The following is a 20,248-nucleotide window of genomic DNA, read 5'->3' on the forward strand; positions in this document are numbered from 1 at the left end:
CTCTCCCTAACTTTAAACCTCTCCATACAAATGGGCTCCTTCCCTCCTATCTACAGATACTCCCAGATGCCACCCATCCCTAAAAAAAACAAACAAAAAACAAAAACCTTGCAAATGGTTGCCTTTCATCTCTGCACAGCTAAATTCCTTAAAAAAAGAAAAAAGTCACAACATTCCTTCCTTCCATGACCTCACCTTCCATTTATGCCTTCATTTCCTTATAATCTGCCTTCCATTCCCACCACGTGACTGAAACAACTCTGTCCAATGTTACCACTCTTTCTCCTTCTTGGCCTCTCTGGAGTGTTGGGCAATGTGGATCACCAGATCCATCTGGATCTTCTCTTCTCTCTGGGTCCTGGGTAGCTCAGTGGTTAGAGCACTGGGCCTGGAGTCAGGTAAAGCCCAAGCTCAAATCCAGCCTCAGATATTCACTAGCTGGGAGACCCTGGGCAAGTCACTTAGCCCTGTTTGTCTCCATTTTCTCATCTATAAAATGAGCTAGAGAAGGAAATGGTAGACCACTCCAGCGTCTTTGCCAGGAAAACCCCAAATCTGGTCACAAAGAGTCGGACACAACTGAAATGACAACTACAAAATGGGAATAATCATAGCACATACCTCCTGGGGTTGTTGTGAGGATCAAATTAGATAATTTTTGTAAAGCATATAGTAGGTGCTTAATAAATGCTTGTTCCCTTCCCTTTCCTCCCTTCCCACACAAGGACATGCCTACTTGACTGCTCCTTATTAGTCTACTTTTTTTGATCAGACAATGATGTTGTCCTCTCTGTTGTGAATACACCCCATGGCTCTGACTGGAGCCTTCTCTTCTCTCTCCTCCTCTCGCTCATTGACCATATCAACTCCCATGGGTTCAGGAGTCATCTCAATGTACATCAATTCCAAAGTCATGCAATCCACCTTGATCTCTCTCCTGAGCTCTCATCCCGTGTCTCTTATTGACTTCGAGATACATCTCTTGGGGGCAGCTAGGTGGTGCAGTGGACAGAGCTCTGGCCTTAGAGTCAGGAGGACCTGAGTTCAAATGTGGCCTCAGACACTTGACAATTACTAGCTGTGTGACCCTGGGCAAGTCACTTAGCCCTGATTGCCTAAGCCCCCCCCCCAAAAAAATACATCTCTCCCTGAATATCCTCTTGGCATCTCAAACTCAACATGCTCAAAATTGGACTCCTTTTTACTTCAAACCCAAGCCTCTTCCTAACCTCCCTGTTTCTGTCAAGTGCATCACCAATCTTCCAGGAGCCCAAGTTCAATCGATAAATCAATGAACAAACATTTATTAAGTGCCTACTGTATGCCAGGCACTGTATATACAATCTAGGATTCATTTGCTTCTCTCCACAAGCCATCATCCGGCTTCAGCCTCTCAGTACCTGTTCCATTAGCCTCCAAACCTGGTCTCCCTGCCTCTATTCTCTCCTCTTTTCTCTATATCTGCCACCCAGATGCCAGACTGATAGTTCTAGAGCACAGGTCTGACCATGTCACTCTCCTGCTCAGGAAGCTTCAGTGGTTCCCTATTGCCTCTAGGATTACCTGCAAACAAACCCCCTCTGCTTGGCATTTAAAGCCCTTCCTAACTGGGCCACAGCCAGTCTTTCCAGGTTAATCACACATTACTAACCCTCCTGAACTCTAGGGTCTGAGCACACTGGTCTGCTCGCTACTCCTGTATACAGTATTCCATTTCCCACTTCTGTGCCCCCACATTTCCCATGCCTGGAATGTTCTCTCTCCTCACCCTGCCTCTTTAAATCTATTGTTCTCTTCAAAGCTCAGCTCAAGTGAGCTCTTCAAAAGGCCCCCAATTGGGGCATCTAGGTGGCACAGTGGATAGAGCACTGGCCCTGGATTCAGGAGGACCTGAGTTCAAATCCAGCCTCAGACACATAATACTCACTAGCTATATGACCCTGGGTAAGTCACTTAACCCATTGCCTAGCAAAAAAACAAACAAACAGAAAAAACCATGCCAGAACAAAAAGCCCCTGATCAACTTAGTTGTTGGTGCCCCAGACCTCGCCAAAACCCGCTATTTACCTTATACAGCCTACATTTACTTCTCTGTGAATGTGTTGTGTCCCTACACTTGGAAACATTAATTTGTTCATTCATTCAACAAAACAATTATCAGTTACCTACTTTGTTCAAAGCACTGTGCTAAATGTTGGAGGAGAGGAATAAGGAGGCTCCTGTCCTCATGTAACTTACAGTTAAGGAGGGAGATAAGACACAGATGCAAACAAAGCTGTAATACACAGTATGGCGTAATGAGAGCATCAGAGAGATAGCAAACAAAGTGCTATGTGAGGGCTGAGAAGGAAGGTTGGTATAGATTGGGGGGAGAGGAGAATCAAGAGAGGCTTCCTGGAGGAGGTGGCACACACTGGAATTAGGCTTTCAAAGAAGAGTAGGTATTGGCCAGCTCCTCCAATCCCCACCCCTCCCCAAAGGATTGAGGAAATTCCAGGCAAAGGGAAAAATGTAGATGAAAGTATGGAGAAAGGAGTGTGAAGAGCATGTTTGTGGAATAGAGGGCTATAGCAGAGAGTGTGAGGAGCGGAGTAACACAATATAAAGTTTGAAAAGCAGTATGAGGCCATCTTGTAAAGCAACTTGAATGCCAAGAGGAAGATCTTAAATTTTACCCAGTGGATAATAATGACCCACTGAAGGTGTCTGAGTAGAGGAACAGCGTGACTAAATCTTATAGTTCAGTCATGTCCAACTCTTTGTGACCCCAGAGTTTTCCTGGCAGAGAACTGCAGTGGTTTGCCATTTCCTTTTCTAGCTCGCTGCACAGATGAGGAACTGAGGCAAACAGGGTTAGATGACTTGTCCAGGGTCACACAGCTAGGAGGTATCTGAAGCCAGATTTGAACTCAGGTCTTCCTGACTCTAGACTTAGCACTCTATCCACAGGGCCACCTAGCTGCCCTGCATCACCAATCGGTACTACATCACCAATCATTCAGTGGACACTTCACACTGAATGGCTTTGAGATATCCCAAACTCAATGTGTCCAAAACAGAACTCATTATCTTTCTCCTCAAATTGTCTCCTCTTCAAAGCTTTCCCCTTTCTGTTGTGTACATCACCATTCTCTAGTCTCCCAGATTAGACCCAAGCATTATCCTGATTCCTCACTCTTCCTCACCCCACACAGTCAATCAACTCCTGACTTGTCTGTCTATTCCACAACATCTCTAACGTCCAGCCCCTTCTCTCCAGTCATGTGGATCTCTGCCACCTTGGATCGAGCCCTCATAACTTCTCACTTGGATCATTACAACAGCCTCCCAATTCATCTTAGTGGCTCAGCATTCTTCCCACTCCAGTCTATCACCCTCTGTTCTCCATCGGCAGTTCTGCTTGGTTTGACCCCAAGGAACGTTTTGCTTCCTCTAGGATAAGCTGATCGCTTGATATCACCATGGAGACTGACTCAGCTTCCAGTACTCAGCACCTTCTCAAGTTGATCAGTTGTCTTTCCCCAGTGATTGGAAGGCTGGAGAGCAGAGCAATGAGCTCTTCCCCAAACCTTTCTGTATAGAAGGCTCAGAATTTTCCAGGTGGCTCGATTTCTTATCAGCAGCTCTGCTTGGCTTCCACTCTGGGGAACATCGTGCCCTCGTGTGGTACCCCTTTGTGGCTGCTCCTCCTGCCCCACCTTTTCAGCTTCCCCATTGATTTGTAATCTCCTTGAGGGCAGGGACTCTTTCTTTCTTCCTTCCTTCCTTCTTTCCTCCCTTCCTCACTTTCTTTCTCTCTTTTTCTCTTTCTCTCTCCCTTCCTTCCTCCCTCCTTCCCTCCTAATTCTTTCTTTCTTTCTTCCTTTCTTTCTCTCTTCCTTCCTTCCATTTCTTTCTTTCTTTCTTTCTTTCTTTCTTTCTTTCTTTCTTTCTTTCTTTCTTTCTTTCTTTCTTTCTTCCTTCCTTCCTTCCTTCCTTCCTTCCTTCCTTCCTTCCTTCCTTCCTTCCTTTCTTTCTTTCTTTCTTTCTTTCTTTCTTTCTTTCTTTCTTTCTTTCTTTCTTTCTTTCTTTCTTTCTTCCTTCTTTCCTTCCCTCTTTCCTCCCTTTGTCCCTTTCTCTCTCCCTTCCTCCCTCCTTCCCTCCTAATTTCTCTTTTTTTCTTTCTTCCTCCCTTCCTTCCTCCCTCCCTTCTTTCTTCCCTCCTCCCTCCCTCCTTTCTTTCTTTCTTTCTTTCTTTCTTTCTTTCTTTCTTTCTTTCTTTCTTTCTTTCTTTCTTTCTTTCTTTCTTTCTTTCTTGTATCCTCAGTACTTAGCACTGGAACATAGCAGGAGTTTAATAAATGTTTATTGAATTGAAATGAATTAAATTGATCCTATGTACTGCTGTCAAAATTATTTTCCTCAAGCACAGATCTGACTGTTGATTCCCTGCTTATTCAACTTCGCTGGCTTCCTATCATTTCTAGAATGAAATATAAACACCTCTGTTGAGCTTTAAAAATTGTTTCACTACCTGACCCAGTCTATCTTTCCAGCCTCATTAAATGATATTCTCTTTCCTGTACTCTGGGCCAAACTGGCCTTTTCTCTGTTTCTCACACAGAGCGTTCCATCTCCCATCCCTTTTCACTGGCCGTCCCACATGCACAGTATGCCTTTTCTTTTTACAATGCCTCACAGAGCCCAGTTTTATCTTTAACACAAGAGTTTCCTGATCCCAATTGCTAGTGTCCTCCCTCCCAAACTACCTTATACTTCTCTCTCTTCTCTCTCTCACTCTCTCTCTCTCTCTCACACACACACACACACACACACACACACACACACACACACACACTCACTCTCCATATATATATATATATATATATATATATATATATATATATTTTATATAATATACACACATATTTTAAAACAGTATGTTGGTGCTTATATGTGTACTCGTTTTCTAATCCCCATTAGAACATAAGTTCTTTGAGAATAGGAATTGTTCACAGTATCTGACCCGTAGTGTGCACCTAATAAATACTTGTTGGTTAATTTATAAAGATATGTCACATTTATCCCCATTTTATTGACCAGACTGAGGTCCAACCATGTGACGTGCCCCCAATCTCACAATGATTCCATCTAACTTTTCCCCCAAAGAACTCGTGTAGTGTTTCCGTCTCAGATTTGGAGAGGTTTACACCTCCCAGGGGCAATAAGAATTGTTTTTCTGAACATAAAACCACATCATGTCTATTTTCATCATTATCACCAGCCAGTCAATACAATAAGCATTTATTAGGCACCCACTGTGTGCCAAGCGCTGTGCTAAGCTGAGCACTGGGACTGCAAAGAAAGCCAAAACCCCTTGTCTCCAGGAGCTTACAAGCTAACTACTCATCTCACCACTAGGTCTCTCAATGATGAGGAGGATAATAGCTGGCATTTACATAGTATGTTAAGATTTACAAATCACTTTACATATATTATCTCATTTGATCGTCACAACTACCTCGGAGATAGCTATTATTAATATCCCCATTTTATAGATGAGGAAACTGAGGAAGACGGAGATGCCTTGTTCAGGGTCACAAAATTAGATGTGCCTGAGACAGAATTCAAACTCAAGTCTTCCTGATTCCAAGTCTACTACTCTAACCACTGCACCACCTTGTCACCTCTGAATTTTTTTTTTTTTGCCACATCAAGTCATGGAATCTGAAGAATTCCAAACTGTACCATCTGTGGTCCATTCATACCAATGAAATTGTGGTTCTCTTTAGGTAATTCCAGAATGGTCCTGGGCATTAGGCAGCACAGATACTATTACTGTATTCCCATTTTGCAGATGAAGAAACTAAGGCTCAGAAAGGATAAGTGATTAGGTGACAGATTTAGAGCTAGAAGGCATCCCTAGAAGTCCAACCCTCTCATTTTACAGATGAGGAAACTGAGGCTCAGAATAGGCAAATGACTTGCCCAAGTCATTTAGGCCTTAAGTTAGCAAGAGCTTGTAGTTGAAACTAGAGTGTTTGACTCTAAATCTACACTGACCCTTTCCTCTGAACCACAATGTCAACTTTTCTGCTGATATCCTGTGACAGAGTTATAACTCGAACCCAAGACTTTGGACCTGAAGCATGGTCTGATTTCCCCTAGACCAAGCTGCCTCTTTAAGGACAAATGAAAGCTTTGTTTGAAGGTTCTCTACATTATCGCTCTATGAGAGGGCACAGGCAGGGCTTCCATCCCGCCAGGGTAGCAGTACAATAAATGTGCTCCTGATGTGCTTTTCTTATTAGCTCCTTTCCTATAAATTTTATTACATTTAATTAAAAATTATTGGTATAAAACTACTGCAGATGGTCCTTTTTTTTTTAGTCAGAAAATTAAAAAGTGAATCTTCTCATCAGTCAATTTCAATGAGCAGTGTAATCATGCACATTAGGAGGTGATAGAGGCAAGATGGTAATAATTTCTATTGCATTTTCTAGCTCCATTTGCTGAAACTTAATGAAACTTCTGTGTAGGTTCATTTGTCAAAAGAAATGTATATGGATAAATATATATTTATAACAGTAAGCAGGCTTTTGGCCTCTGGGCAGACAGCAATGCCAAAGGGCTGGTCAGAGATGCTGTAATGCACCCTCACTGAGGCCACATAGTCCCCGGGACAGATAGAATTAGTCAGAGGGAGTTTGACATACAAACACATAGGATGTACAAATAGGCACATTAATCAACGAGACTGTAAGACATCTTCATTTTAGGAGGTCACACATAATGAGAGGCAGCACAAGGCAATGGGGAGAGCTTTGGACTTGGAATCAGAGTTCTGGGTTCGAATCCCAGACTTCTTGTTTACTATTTGCACGATGTTGTGCAGATCACCACTCCTGAGGCAGCCCATCTAAAGGGCATTTGAACCCCGACATTTTGTGGTTTCACAGATCTAACACTTATCAGCAAACAACAAAGTTCAATAGCCATAAGAATATTTTGCATGAAGAGAAAAAAGCAATTTTCAAATACACAAGAACTCTGATCAATATAATGACAACCACAATTCCCAAAGACCTGCCAAGAAGCACGCTACTCACTTTCTGCCAGAGAAGTGACGGACCCAAGATGGAAAATGCAAGGGAAAAACCAACGCGAGAATGTGTTTTGCCTCACTATGAGTATTTGCTATAAAGGTTTTGTTTTGCTTTTTTTTCCCAAAGGTGGGAGAGTAGAAAGGAAAAGTGGTTGGCAAGAGGCTTGCCCCACCAAAAAGAAAAGAAAACAAAAGAAAAGAGGGTAATTGCAGTATTTTTTAAAGAAATGAACATAAGAGAACAGAAGGAAGGTAAGAAGGAAACTGGAACAAGCAGGACAGCTTTGAAAGTTAAATGTGAAATTTATCATATACTTTAAAAGCAAGTAAATATTATATAATAGAGATACACAGTTTCATGGGCAATCCTCTTTTTCTTTCTTACTGTGTATCTGAGAGTGCTCTTTTGAGATAGTTTTTGTTAACATCAAAATAGAGAAAATAAATATAAAATTGGTTTCAGGAATAAAATCACAAACACAACCAAAGCTGATGATTTTGCCAGGTACAACAAATACTGTTTCTATGCATTAAGTTCCAGTGAGACTTAGTAGCCATCAGTTAAGAAACAAAACCTCTCAATGGGCGGCAAACGGAATATCAGTATAGAGAAGGTCACTGGGTCTATTCTGGAGACAGAATGCCTAGGCTGATGATGGCGATCATTCAAAAGCAGAGCTAACTCCTATTTATCTGGAGACCAACTAGTAAAAATTCCTGCTTCGCTAATTTAGCCCTCTATTCCTATGAGAAGAAGACCTATGGCAAGTAAGTAATCTAGATTTGGGGTACGGTAACTTGCTTCTTCTCTTTTGTGTCTCCCGCTCCCCATATATACACAGTGTCTAGATTCTCTCCTCTTTGGGTCACTACCTCTTCTACCTAGTCTTCTCCTCAATCTCCTTCACTATGGTCTTGTCCAGTTAAGAACTTAGGCATAGAATAAACATCCTGTGGCCCTGAACTACGTAGAAGTACCCTCTGAATCATCACAAAATGATTATATTATGTTCACCATAGGTTTCATTCCAGGTCTAGATCCTACTGCAGACAAATGAGGCACTCTGGTGAGTCCCATATATTTAGCTAACTGAAAATGACTATGGTTTAGCATTTTGCATGCATTTAGAATACAGTAATGGGCAGCTAGGGGTGGTGCAGTGGGCCTGGAATCGAGAATACTCAACTTCTTGAGTTCAAATCTGACCTCAGACACTTATTAGCTATGTGACCCTGGGCAAATCACTTAACCCTGTCTGCCTCAGTTTCCTCATCTGTAAAATGAGCTGGAGAAGGAAATGGCAAAACACTCCAGCATCTCTGCCAAGAAAACCCCAAATGGGGTCATGAAGAGTCAGACACCACTGAAAAATGACTGGACAACAAAACATACAATAAAACACACGACGTGAAAACTATACTAAACATGATTCAATCACTTTTGTGGTACTGTGGGGAAAAAAAGAAAGCTGGGCCTCATTTTATTTCTGTGCAAAATGAATGGTTGGGTTCAGGGGTGGTGAATCTATGGCCTCAAGGCCACACGTGGCCTTTTAGGTCCTTGAATGTGGTCTTTTGACTGAGTCCAAGTTTTACAGAATGAATCATTTCATTAAGGCGATTTGTTCTGTGAGGTTTGGACTCAGGTTAAGGCTGCATCCAAGGCCCTAGAAGGCCACATGTGGCCTTGAGACCACATGTAGCCCACCCCTACCCTAACTAGTCTAGATATTCTATGAGGCAGAGGTGAGGAGGGTGTCCATTCCAGGCACTGAGAACAGCAAAGGCTCAGAGATGAGAGATGGAATATCATGGGTAAGGAATGGAGAGAAATGCAGTGGGGCAGGATCATGGAATGCAACAGGGAATATCCAGTGAGTAACCACCAGTAACAACTGCTACTAATAGGCTGATGCATGCCAGAGTCTTGGGAGTGGTAGAACTCCCCTTGACCAGCTTCAGAGCCATCACCTAACAAAGCAACCATCCTCACCAACTAACTGCCAGTCAATTGGCATCCACAGGGCAGGTGGGCTAGCCTAGCCAACAGTGGGGAAACCTAGTAGAGAGGCAGAAGGCAGGATGTGCTAGACAGGTCAGACCAGTATCACCACCACACCTTGACTGCCATCTTCCTAGGACCCTGAGTCCAGCAGCCTTTGGGACAGTCATGCTTCCATGCCAGCGACCATGGCCATCATCCTGTGAGCAACCCCCACGGAGGTACTGGCTGGCAACTACTTCTCCAGATACTAGAGCTGCCTCTACTCTAGACATAGGAACTAAATAGTTCTTGGCCTGCCAAATGACTCAACAACAGGAACTGATACAGTTTTATCAGTGGAAATAACATCAAGGAAGATTAGCATTAGCATAGAAGAACCATAGGACTTTTTCATTTGACTTGATGCTGAATCCTTCCACATGCGCTCTCTCCCCCATTAGCATGTAAGCCTCTTGAGAGCAGGGACTGTCTTTGCTTTCTGCATTTCAAGGACTTGGCATAGTGATCTGTGCAGAGTAAATGCTTTCATTCGGTTTGTGAAAGGTTTTGGAAACCAAACAGGGTCATTTATATTTGACTGTAGTGGCAATAGGGATCTGAAATGCCTACATCAGACCTGACCTTGGGAGAAAGCTGAGACTTAGCCCCTTCCCTAAGAAATGACAGGTGTTCCATGGAAGCACACAAGCATGGCCAAGTCACAACCTCCGGGTGTTGTGATAGACTTAAAATTCCCTAAACGTTCCTCTAACAGATGGCAGCCTGTGGACCACATCTCTTTTCAAGGCATGGTCACTGAACTGGCTTCAGACAGCAGCATTCTGTCAATGAAGGATCATTGGATTCTCTCATTAGCATGTTTCAGGAGGGCTCAAAAATGCTGCTAATGTGCTTTACTCCAACAGACTAGTCTGATGAGCAGATCAGAGGAACGTCATGGACCAAAGCATACCTACCTTCTGTTAAGCCTCTGAACAGAGCCTCTCATAATGTCCTTGGAAACAAGACAGAGAAATGGAGATTGCACAATAATATGGTGGGATGGCTGAAGCCTGGTGTCTGGACTGAAGCAGAAGGAGTGCTGAAGCTTGAACCAGAATGTTTGGGTTTAAATCAGCTCTGCTACTACTACCTGTGGCTAAGGGGTAAGTCACCTAACCTCTCTGGTCCTCGGTCTTACCGCCTACAAAATGAAGAAATGAACTGGATAATTTTAGCTAAAGGAAGTCCTAAGGTCCTACCATGGCCCCATGTCAACCTGGAGGAAGTCTCTCTCCAGCAGTATTGTTGCAAGGGCTCTCTGTTCTGCTGACCTCAAGAATAAAGCACAAACACCAAAACTGGGCATTTAAAACACTTCCTAATCTGGCCTGCTGGCTATTCCTCTACACTGCAGCTATCCAAATCCTGGGATGCATTCCCTCCTCACCTCCACCTCGTGGAATCCTGAGCTTCTGTCAAAACACAGCTCAGATACCACTGCCCACACAAGGAGAGACATCTCTAGTTATTAGCACTATATCCCTCTGGAAATTATTATAATAACTATTCTAAATAACAGAATTATTCTAAATAATTGGGAAGAGAAGGAAACAAACATTTAATAAATTCTTCTGTGTGCCACAGACTGAGCTCTGAAGACCCTTCTCTGCTCTAAGTCTAAAATCCAGTAATCTCTAAGGTCCTCTTCAGTTATAAATGTTTTGAAATGACATAATGCAAATGTTAAGAAAATGAAGTTATCACAACTAACATCAACGACACTTTACAAATATCTTATTTGATTCTGACAACAACCCTGGGAGAGAAAGCATTATTATTATCCACATTTTACAGTTAAGGAAACTGAGGCAGACCGGTTAAGTGACTTGCCCAGGGTCACACAGCTCATAAGCGTCTGAGTCTGGATTTGATCTCAGGTCTCCCTGACTGCAGGTGGAGGACTCTATTGACTGTGCCACCTAGCTGCCTTCACGGAGCACCCACAGTGAGGGCACTGGTGTTGTTGCTCAGTGGTTTCAGTCATGTCTGATTCTTCATGACCCCATTTGGGGTTTTCTTGGCAAAGATACTAGAGTGGTTTGCCATTTCCTTCTCCAACTCATTTTGCAGATGAGGAAACTGAGGCAAACAGGGTTAAGTGACTTGCCTGGGGTCACACAGCTACACAGTGTCTGAAGCAAGATTTGAACTCAGAAAGATGAGTCTTCCTGACTCCAGGCCTGGACTCCACTCTACCCACTGTGCCACCTAGTTGCCGCCTATGGAATTGGTAGTCTAGCGATAATTTGCCTGAGCCAGACCAAGTATAGAGGTTGGAACTACGGTCTGGCTCCTGCCTATTTTTCCAGTCTTATTTTCCATTAGTCCCCTTTCCACCCTCTGATCTTCAAGTCAAATGGAATCTCCATACATTCACATAGCTTATCTCCTTGTCTGAAATGCTCCCTCCTCATGACTCCTCAGAATCACTGTCTTCTTTCAAGGCTCAGCTCAGTTTCCTATATTTTCAAGAAGCCTTCGCTGAACCTGTCAGCTACAGGTGCTCTCCCTTCCTCAAATTATTTTGTGTTTATATCTGGACATGTTGTATTCTTTAAAGGAACATAAGCTTCTTGAGGCCAAGAATTCTGACATTTTTTGCCTATACATCATCAGTGCCTAACACATAGTACCTCATGCACAATAGGCATGTAATATGCCTGCTGCAGTCATCATCATGTAGTGCTTGGGTTTGGGTGCCATCTTTTTAGGAGGGATGCTGACGAGCTGAAGTAAGGAAGGTGACCAGGGGGACTGAAGACATTAGAAACCATGCCATAGGGCTTAGTAATTACAGAAACTAAGGATATTTAGCCTGGAAAAGAGAAAGCTACTGGTCATTTTATTCAAATCTTAAAGGCTATTATGTGGACAGTGTTAGACTCATTCTGCTTATTCCCAGAGGAAACAAATGGAGGCTGAAAGGGAGGGAGGTATCAGTTTGATATAAGAAAATGCCTCTTAACAGCCCAAGATATCCAGAACTGGAAAGGGCAGTATGGGGAGTTAGTGAGTTTCCCCATCATTTGGGGTTCCAGTCTGAAAAGGCTGGATGATCACTTTTTGGTGATTTTGTATCAGGGATTCATGGTTAGGGTAGGGGTTGCATAAGATGGCTTCATTAAGTCCCTTCAAATTATCAGTCTGTGAGTAGGATGCTTCTCAGATCCCAAATACTAAAGTACCATCCTCTGTACAAGATGATGAAAATGATGGTACATCAACAGGGGTCATGGTTCTAGATCTAGAAGAGGCAATGGGGAGCAACCCATTCATTTTACAAATGAGAACATTTAAAGATCAAGATTGGCAGAGTGTCTTGCCTACCGTCACACAGGTAGTAAGTAAAAGAGCTGAGATTCGAACTTAGCTCCTGTGACTTCAGGTGCAACATTCTTGCCACCACACCAGAGCCCAAGCTTTGCATTGCTTTTCCAATTGGATGGTCTATATCTCAGCTATCTACAGTCTCTCCTCTCTAACCAACAGTGCATATTTTTCTGGGTAGTTGGGTGTGATTTCAGGGCACCATCTGTGGCTAGAGGTCTGTGATAAAGTCATCCAACTCACCTGGCCATCTGACCCATGACCTTGACCTCATCAGCACCGTGCATGTGCTAACCAATAGAACTAGTTAGCCATGGACTTTTTAGGGTGGGAAAACACCTTGGGGATCATCCATTGCAGGCTGCTCTGTCTCAACACAGATTCTCCACCCAGCCTTCCCTGTACCTTTGCTTTCTTTCTGGTCCATAGACCTGTTAGCAAACAGAAGAAACCCTTACTTTCTGATTGTTGGTCACGGACATCTCAGCCTTGAGGATAATTTGTTATAGTGGAGAGTTTTATATTTGGAGTCAGAAGACCCGAGTTCAAATTCCATCTCTGTCACTTACTTTCTGTATTATTTTAGGTAAGTCATTTCACCTCTATGACCCTCAGTTCCCTTGTAGGTAAAATCAAAGGGTTGGATTTTATGTCCACTAAAGCCTCCTCTAGTTCCAGATCTGATTCTAGGATCCCATGGGAATCTTCCTCACTTTGTCTGGTCTTTGTTAGATTGTCAGTAAGGCATTACAATAATAATTCATTCATTCAAATGATATTCATTTGGCATGTGTGGTGATTCTGATGAGTATTAGACTAGAATTGTTAAACACCCCAGGTCAATGGGATCATCTCTCATTATTGAGAGTGGCTGAAAGGATTAAAGGACTTGAGAAGAGAAGGTAGGGTAGGAGATATGATCATTAGCTTCGTTACTAGCCATGGTTGTTGTGACTATCAAATGAGATGGTACATGTACAGAACTTTCTGCTATGTGAATGCTAGCCAGCATTATTGTTGTTATTATTATCATTATTCTTGTTGTTTGAAGTTGACCAAGCAGGGGATGGAGGATGTTATGAAAGAGATTCTTGTTTTAGCTAATGGATTAGACCAGTTGCAGGGTCCTTCCATCTCTATATATGTATATGTATGTGTATGTGTATGTGTATGTGTATGTGTATGTGTATGTGTATGTGTATGTGTATGTGTATGTATATGTGTATGTATATGTATATGTATGTGTATATGTATGTGTATATACATATATATGCATGTTGGTTTTTTTCCCTTTTTTTTGGACTATATTGAAACGTAAAGGCCCTTTGCATTTCGGCCCTCTTAGCTATTACCAATGATGATATATCATTGTTAGCACTAGTGTCTTCTTCCACCGCCTCCTTTACTCTGGGTAATATATGTCCATATCTTCCAAACGAAAATCTAGCTTCTCTAAACTAGCTTATTTTTGTTCTATAAATCCTTTTGTTACCAAAGAGGCAAATTAACAGTGTCTCTAAGATTAGGGGATTGGGAGGAGCAACTATGAAGGGTTGCTCTGAGAGGGGCAATGGGATATTTAAAACACTCAAGAGAACAAACTCTCTCAAAGCGCTCAAGGCTCCCTTTACCAACCAGCAATTCCTAACTGCTAATTGCAAATCATTCTTATCTATTCATTACTGCAGGTCCCCTAAGAATATCCACTTGGCAATACTTCATTAACTTGAGTTACTGGATAGAACTGAAAGTGACCAGACTGCATTTCTCTTAAAATCTTCAATAATTCAGGCTCTTTATTAATCCAAATTGGACTTCACTCAAACACTTAGTGAGGCTTAACTGCACCTCCTCCAGGCCTTACGTACCCGCCACAAAATTAACTGGAGATTTGAATTGGCTGGTTAGGAGAATGGATAAAGATATTTATTGGGGGGTGGAGGGCTGAAGTATTCAGTTTGACAACCTTGACCACTGTTATCAATAATTCTAGCATCTCCGACTCACTTTGAAACAAATTAATACTGAATCAGGCCCAGATGTACCACTTAACCACCCAGGTTCATTAAACATTTAGCTTACAGCACCTTGGGTTTTCTGTGATATAAAAATTCTTTTAAATAAGTGAAACTTTCCTGTGTATATCTGCAATGAAAATGTATGTGTCTTAATTTAGGGTGTTTATTTTGGTGGGTGGTGAAAGATTGCTAGTTTAGAATAATTGCAAGAATCTATCTTTCAAAGTCAAGTGTCAAACTCATCTGCCATGGAAATCAGATCAGTTTCCCAAGTTAAAACGAACCAGAGGGACATGAGACTTTACGGTACCTTTCTGTTTCCTGATCTGTGGTCTGCTGCTTGGTCTCAAATGCATTAAAACTGCTCATGTCCACATAGCCATCATTCTCATTTGCTGTTGACAATGCCCTGCTGGGATCTTCAAAAAGCTTGGTAAACGTTCCAGCCCTCGTAGGTCTCCGAGGAGGGATTTGGATGTTTTCATAATCTGAGTTCATTGCCGGGATGTTCTCATAATCCGAAGTGTCTGCATTGGGAAACGAAATGGACCTTGGCTTCGTCAGGGGAAGAGGGAGGAACGGAGGCCGGGAGCGGTCCTCAAATGACTCCACTCTGGACACACTCCGGCTGAAGGCGGCCCCTTTCCTCTTCATGTCTCTGTAAAAGATGATGGAGGAGGGAGATTCCGAAGCTCGAAGCTTCCCGGATCTAGACTTGAGCTGAGGAGAATTGCTGAGGCTCCTCCTGTCAATTTCTAGGACCCTCGAGGGCCCGTGGTAACTGGATTCTGAAGAGGATCTGGAGGAGGAAACGTTGACATCCACGTGGACTTTGTTCTCAGTCCTTTTTTTGAATGTCAGGGCTAGGAATCTCTTAAAGGATGATTTTTTCTTCTTTGCGTATTTATCAGGAGAGTCATTATCAATCAGAAGGGAGGGGGAACTCTTTGTGATTGGCTTTTTTGTGATGCAGGCCAGGTCAAAGGGAGGTGGGATATCCACAACAGAAGATGGGGTTGACATGCCGCTGGAAGAAAGATGGCTTCTTTGGGAGAAGCTCCCCGAGGACCCAATAACACAAGGCAAAGAAAGATTATCCTCTTTCCTTTTTATCCTGCCATCATCCAACACAGATTCTTCCAACTCTCGGTACAAAGAAATGGGAAGATCTCGGCCTTCCACAGAGAAAGACCGAGGATACAAGATAAAGCTTCTTGGCTTGGCTGGCAAGGCCCTGTTGATTTCCAGTGGTTTCCCTTCCATTGGCAGCCGAGCCTTATTTCCTTCTTGCCCTGCATGCCTGCTGTCCGCGGTCAGCAAATCAGTCTCTGGCCCTGTTTCTTCAGGAACAGTTTCCGGGACATAGCCCGGTACTTTCCCGGAGTGAGACCGGGCCCTTGTGACAATGTTTTTCCTATCCACAGTAATCAGGCCATTATCAGCATCAGCATTAATTTCTTCTTTAATGCAGCTCTGAGTGCCTTCTTCTCCTTTTGTTTCAGAGTATCCCCTTCCTCCTGGAAAAGTGTTCTCATCTCGGTGGATCAGGCTAACTCCCATCACGTAGGGGTCAATGAGGGAGTCATCTACTGTTTCATCATCCAGGGTTTCCTCTGGCACAATCACTACTGAAGGAACCTCAAAAGTCTCATCCTCTGGAGATCCACCTTGGTTATTTCCAAGTCCAGTCACGGGGGCCTGCTTATCATCTTGCATCTGTTCTGGGAGAATCATACCATCTCCAGAAACATCATCTGCTTCTCCTCTTCCTTCATGGTTTTCCTTCAAAGTGGTTTCAATTCTACTTCCTGTAACAAGAAACCCCATTGAAGTTGACCCCGAGTCTGCCTCAACTCCAGATTCTGATTCTTTCACTGATTCAGAGAGAGGATAATAGCTGTCACTGGAAAAAGATGTGCTTTCAGTTGGGAGAAAGGCAAATGAATGTCCTGGAAGGGAATCCAAGAGCTCATCATTCCCTTCACTTTCAAAAGGAATAATCTGGCAGCTCTCATCAGCAGCTTCCTCCTTCAACACGTCTTCAGCGTCTTGAGTGTCTTCTCCCACACCCTGGATGGCTGCTTCTTCTTCTTCTTGGCCATCTTTTACCTCAGCATCTTGATCACCACTGTCCACAGTGTCTTCGTTTTCCCAGTCTATGATTTTAGGATCTTCTATGGCTAAGTCAGTCTCATTGAGCTCACTGCAGGGTTCTAACCCTTCATTACACTCATTTTCAGCTTCATTTCCCCCTGCCTCAGTTTCCCCTTCAGCAGGGGGACTATCAGAAGCATCATAACAGTCTGATGAACTTGGTTCTGCATCAACACACTCTTCACTGTTGGCATCCCCAACATCCAATGATTCTTCAGGGTCCCCTGGCTGCTCACCACTGGCCTCTGGCTCATCTGAAGCTATGTGGGTTAAAATAATATTGTTGCAATCCTCGCTATTGGAACAAAGCCTCTTCCTTTCTAAACTGTAACCATTTTGGTTCTCTATCAGGCTGTCTCCTTCCTTGCTCATGAAAAGCTTATCCTTTTCACCATGATCATTTTCACAGTCTGTGTCCTCACCAGTATTTTCATACATGGGGTCTTGGGTCTCAGTTCCTCCTGGGGATCCTTGTAAAGACTGGTCAGTCCTCTCAGAGTCCCCACCTAGTGTCAGTTCATTTGAGTCATCCACTCGGTCAGTGGAGCTTAGAGAGTCCTCTTCTGTCTCTTCTACCTTGGCCTCAAAGCTGCTGGAGCAGTTGCTGGAACAGGGGTCCTCTGCCTCGGTTTCCTCCTCCCTGGTTGTGGGCAAAGATGCCAACTTCTCATTCTCTGCACAGCAAGGCTCCTGCTCCAACACTTTGTAGTCGCCCTCCGTCAGCCGAGTTTCAGTGACTAAGATGTATTCATCATCGGCTTCTGATTCTGAGCATTCAGGGTTGGACTGATTCCCTTCATACAGCTCTCCATCCGAACAGACCAGTTTCCCATTGCTGCATTTGTTGAAGGCGTTCTTCATGTACACACGAGTTTTCCCCCTGGTGGTAGTGGCCAACTTGGGCTTTGGAGCAATGGGCGGTTTGGGTCCCCTAGACATAGAGTTCGGACTGTGAAGAATATCTGAACGGGGGGATGGAGGAAACTTGGAGACCGCTACTGGCGTGAAGTGACCAGCAGTCTTGGGCTTTGGTGCTAATGGGGGCTTTGGGGAATCTAAAAAGAGAAAGAGAAAAAGGAAGTTAAAACACACACAATTTCTTGCCTTTTAGATTCTAAAAAATACCTCTCATTAGAGGTATTAGAGCTCATTAGAACTGTCTATGAGGCAGCTTGGTTTAGTGGGAAGAATGCTAGACTGGGTACATCATGTTGTAGTGGAAAGACCACTACATTTGGAGTCAAAAGAACTTGGTTCATATCTTGGCTCTGACCTGCTAGCCTTAGTGGGAGCAGTTTGGGCAAATGGGAAGAATGGTGAATTTGGGAAATCTGAGGACCTGGGTTCAAATTCCAACTTTACCACTTACTACCTGTGTCACTATGGACAATCAATCAGTCAACAAACATTGATTTTGCACATAATATGTGAGGGCTCTAAAAATACAAAAACAATAATGAAGCAATCTCTATACTCAAGACATTTACACTTTAAAGAGGGAAATAAGATACAAAACAGATACAAGGTGACTTTTTTGGGGGGATAGCACTAGAACTTGGGGGAAGGGATCAGGAAGGCCATCAAACAGAAGATGGCTTTTGAATAGACTTGATGGAAACCAGAGATTCCCAGAGGTAGAAGTTGAAGAGAGGCATGTTCCAGGTAGGGGGGATGCCTAGTGCAAAGACATGAAAATGAGAGATAGAGTGTCTTGTGTGAGGAAAAGCCAGAAGGCCAGTTTAGCTGGACCAAGAGTATGTGGAAGGTAGTGACATGTAATAATTCAGGAAATGGAGGAGGGGGCAGGTTGTAAAAAAAAAAAAAGCTATGAATGCCATATTTGATCCTGGAGGTAATAGGGAGCCACTGGAGTTTATTGAGTGAGGGGTGACATGGCTAGTTATTTCTTTTCTTTTCTTTTTTTTTCTTAAGAAAGGAAGTTTGGCTTTAACTTTTTGTGTGTGTGTGAGGCAATCGCCCAGGGTCATACAGCTAGTAAGTGTCAAGTGTCTGAGGCCAGATTCAAGTTATTTCTTTGGGCCTTAGTTTTCTTTTCTACAAAATGAAGAGATTGGACCGGGTATCCCTTCCGGCTACAACACTCCATGATCCTAAGCTAACACCTCTCAGTTACTCTAGCAATTATCTACAAAATGAAGAACTTGGGACTTTGCCCCAACTCTGTGGTCGTAGCATCATGGATTTAGAGCTGGCAGGGGCTTTAGAAGCCATCCATTTGGGGCACTGGCCCTGGAGTCAGTAGGACCTGAGTTCAAATCCAGCCTCAGACACATAACACTCACTAGCTGTGTGGCTCTGGGCAAGTCATTTCACCCCAATTGCCTCACAAAAAAGGAAGCCATCCATTCTCACCCTCTTATTTTACAGATAAAGAGAGGCTACGTGGTTTGCCCAGGGCAACTTAGCAGGTATCTGAGGGAAGATCTGAACCCAGTGCCCTAGTCATTACACAACGCTGGCTCTGAGTCCTACATGGGAGACAGGAGATTTGGATTCTCATCCTGATTCTGCTACTAACTTGCTATGTGACCTTGAGCCATTTACTTTTGGGTCTCAGGTGCTTCTTCCGTTCAAAACAGAACCAGAGTTGGATTTGATGATCTCAAAGGTCCTTTCCCGCTCTGACATCCTGTGATTCAGTGAGAGACACCCAAAGATAAGACATATTATCCCAAGTCATGATGATGGAAGTACTGTAGCCTGCCAAACACTGTTACTACCCAAGACTTATGCTGGAAACCAAGCGAAGGGGCCTTCTACATGGAATCCTGGGGCTGAAACCCAACACCCAAAGATCGGGCTTGGGCCTACGCAAGGTGTCCCAAAAGTCTTAGTGCAGTTGTAAAACTAGCAGCTCCTTTATTCATATATCCAGCAGAGATTCCTTCCCTAAGCCCCCTCCTGGGCACATACACAGCACTTGGTCGGGTGCCAAGGGACAGTCAAGAGGAGAGATCACAGCCTGCAGGCTGCAGTGGTTTTACAGAACAAATCCTTTTATCAAGGGATTTTATTCTGTGAAGTTTGGATTCAGTCAAAGGGCTGCACTTGAAGACCTAGAGGGCCACATGTGGCTTCAAGGCCACAGGTTCCCCACCTCTGGTCTACACAATCAATAAAACAGCAAATCAAGTCCTCATTTGTAGCATCTGCTGATTTCTGAGGTGTAAAAGCTCACACTAAAAATTTAACCATCAGCTCCAAAATATAAGCTGGTACTAGTTAGCTCCAGCACACCCCTGACCCAGCAACCGCTGTGATCTCTTCCAGCTTTGATATTCCATGATTCTGATCAGGGAAAGCTTTCCAGAGAAACTGAGGCTTGAACCAGGCCTTGAAGGCTGGGCAAGATGAGGAAGGAATAGAGTTTATTTAACTTCTGAACACAGTGTTCAATACTTGAATTATCTGAAGGTAAAACGGCTGGAGGTGGATTCTTTTCATGGGAAACACAGATGTGCTCAGGTTCGATTTGTAATTAAAACTCTCTGTCCAGCCAAGCCTCATACCCAGGTGAGGGACCCATATCATAGAATCTCAGAGTTGGAAGGGACTCAGAGTCCAACCTGAACCTAAATAGCAATTTGCTCTGGGACA

The 20,248-nt window shown here is 43.5% G+C and overlaps 1 protein-coding gene across 2 annotated transcripts in view; it reads right to left on the reverse strand.

Moving 5' to 3' along the window:
- FGD5 (FYVE, RhoGEF and PH domain containing 5) overlaps positions 1 to 20,248 on the reverse strand; it is a 188,869-nt gene that overhangs the window by 145,782 nt on the left and 22,839 nt on the right. For both annotated transcript variants that reach the window (XM_020981127.2, XM_020981128.2), the window contains exon 2: positions 14,787 to 17,685. In XM_020981127.2, coding sequence (XP_020836786.1) covers positions 14,787 to 17,685 — 2,899 coding nt within the window. The remainder of the gene's footprint in view (positions 1 to 14,786; positions 17,686 to 20,248) is intronic.

Source organism: Phascolarctos cinereus, unplaced genomic scaffold (genome assembly GCF_003287225.1).
Source record: "Phascolarctos cinereus isolate Bilbo 61053 unplaced genomic scaffold, phaCin_HiC Scaffold_4;HRSCAF=312, whole genome shotgun sequence".
Taxonomy (NCBI): Eukaryota; Metazoa; Chordata; class Mammalia; order Diprotodontia; family Phascolarctidae; genus Phascolarctos; species Phascolarctos cinereus.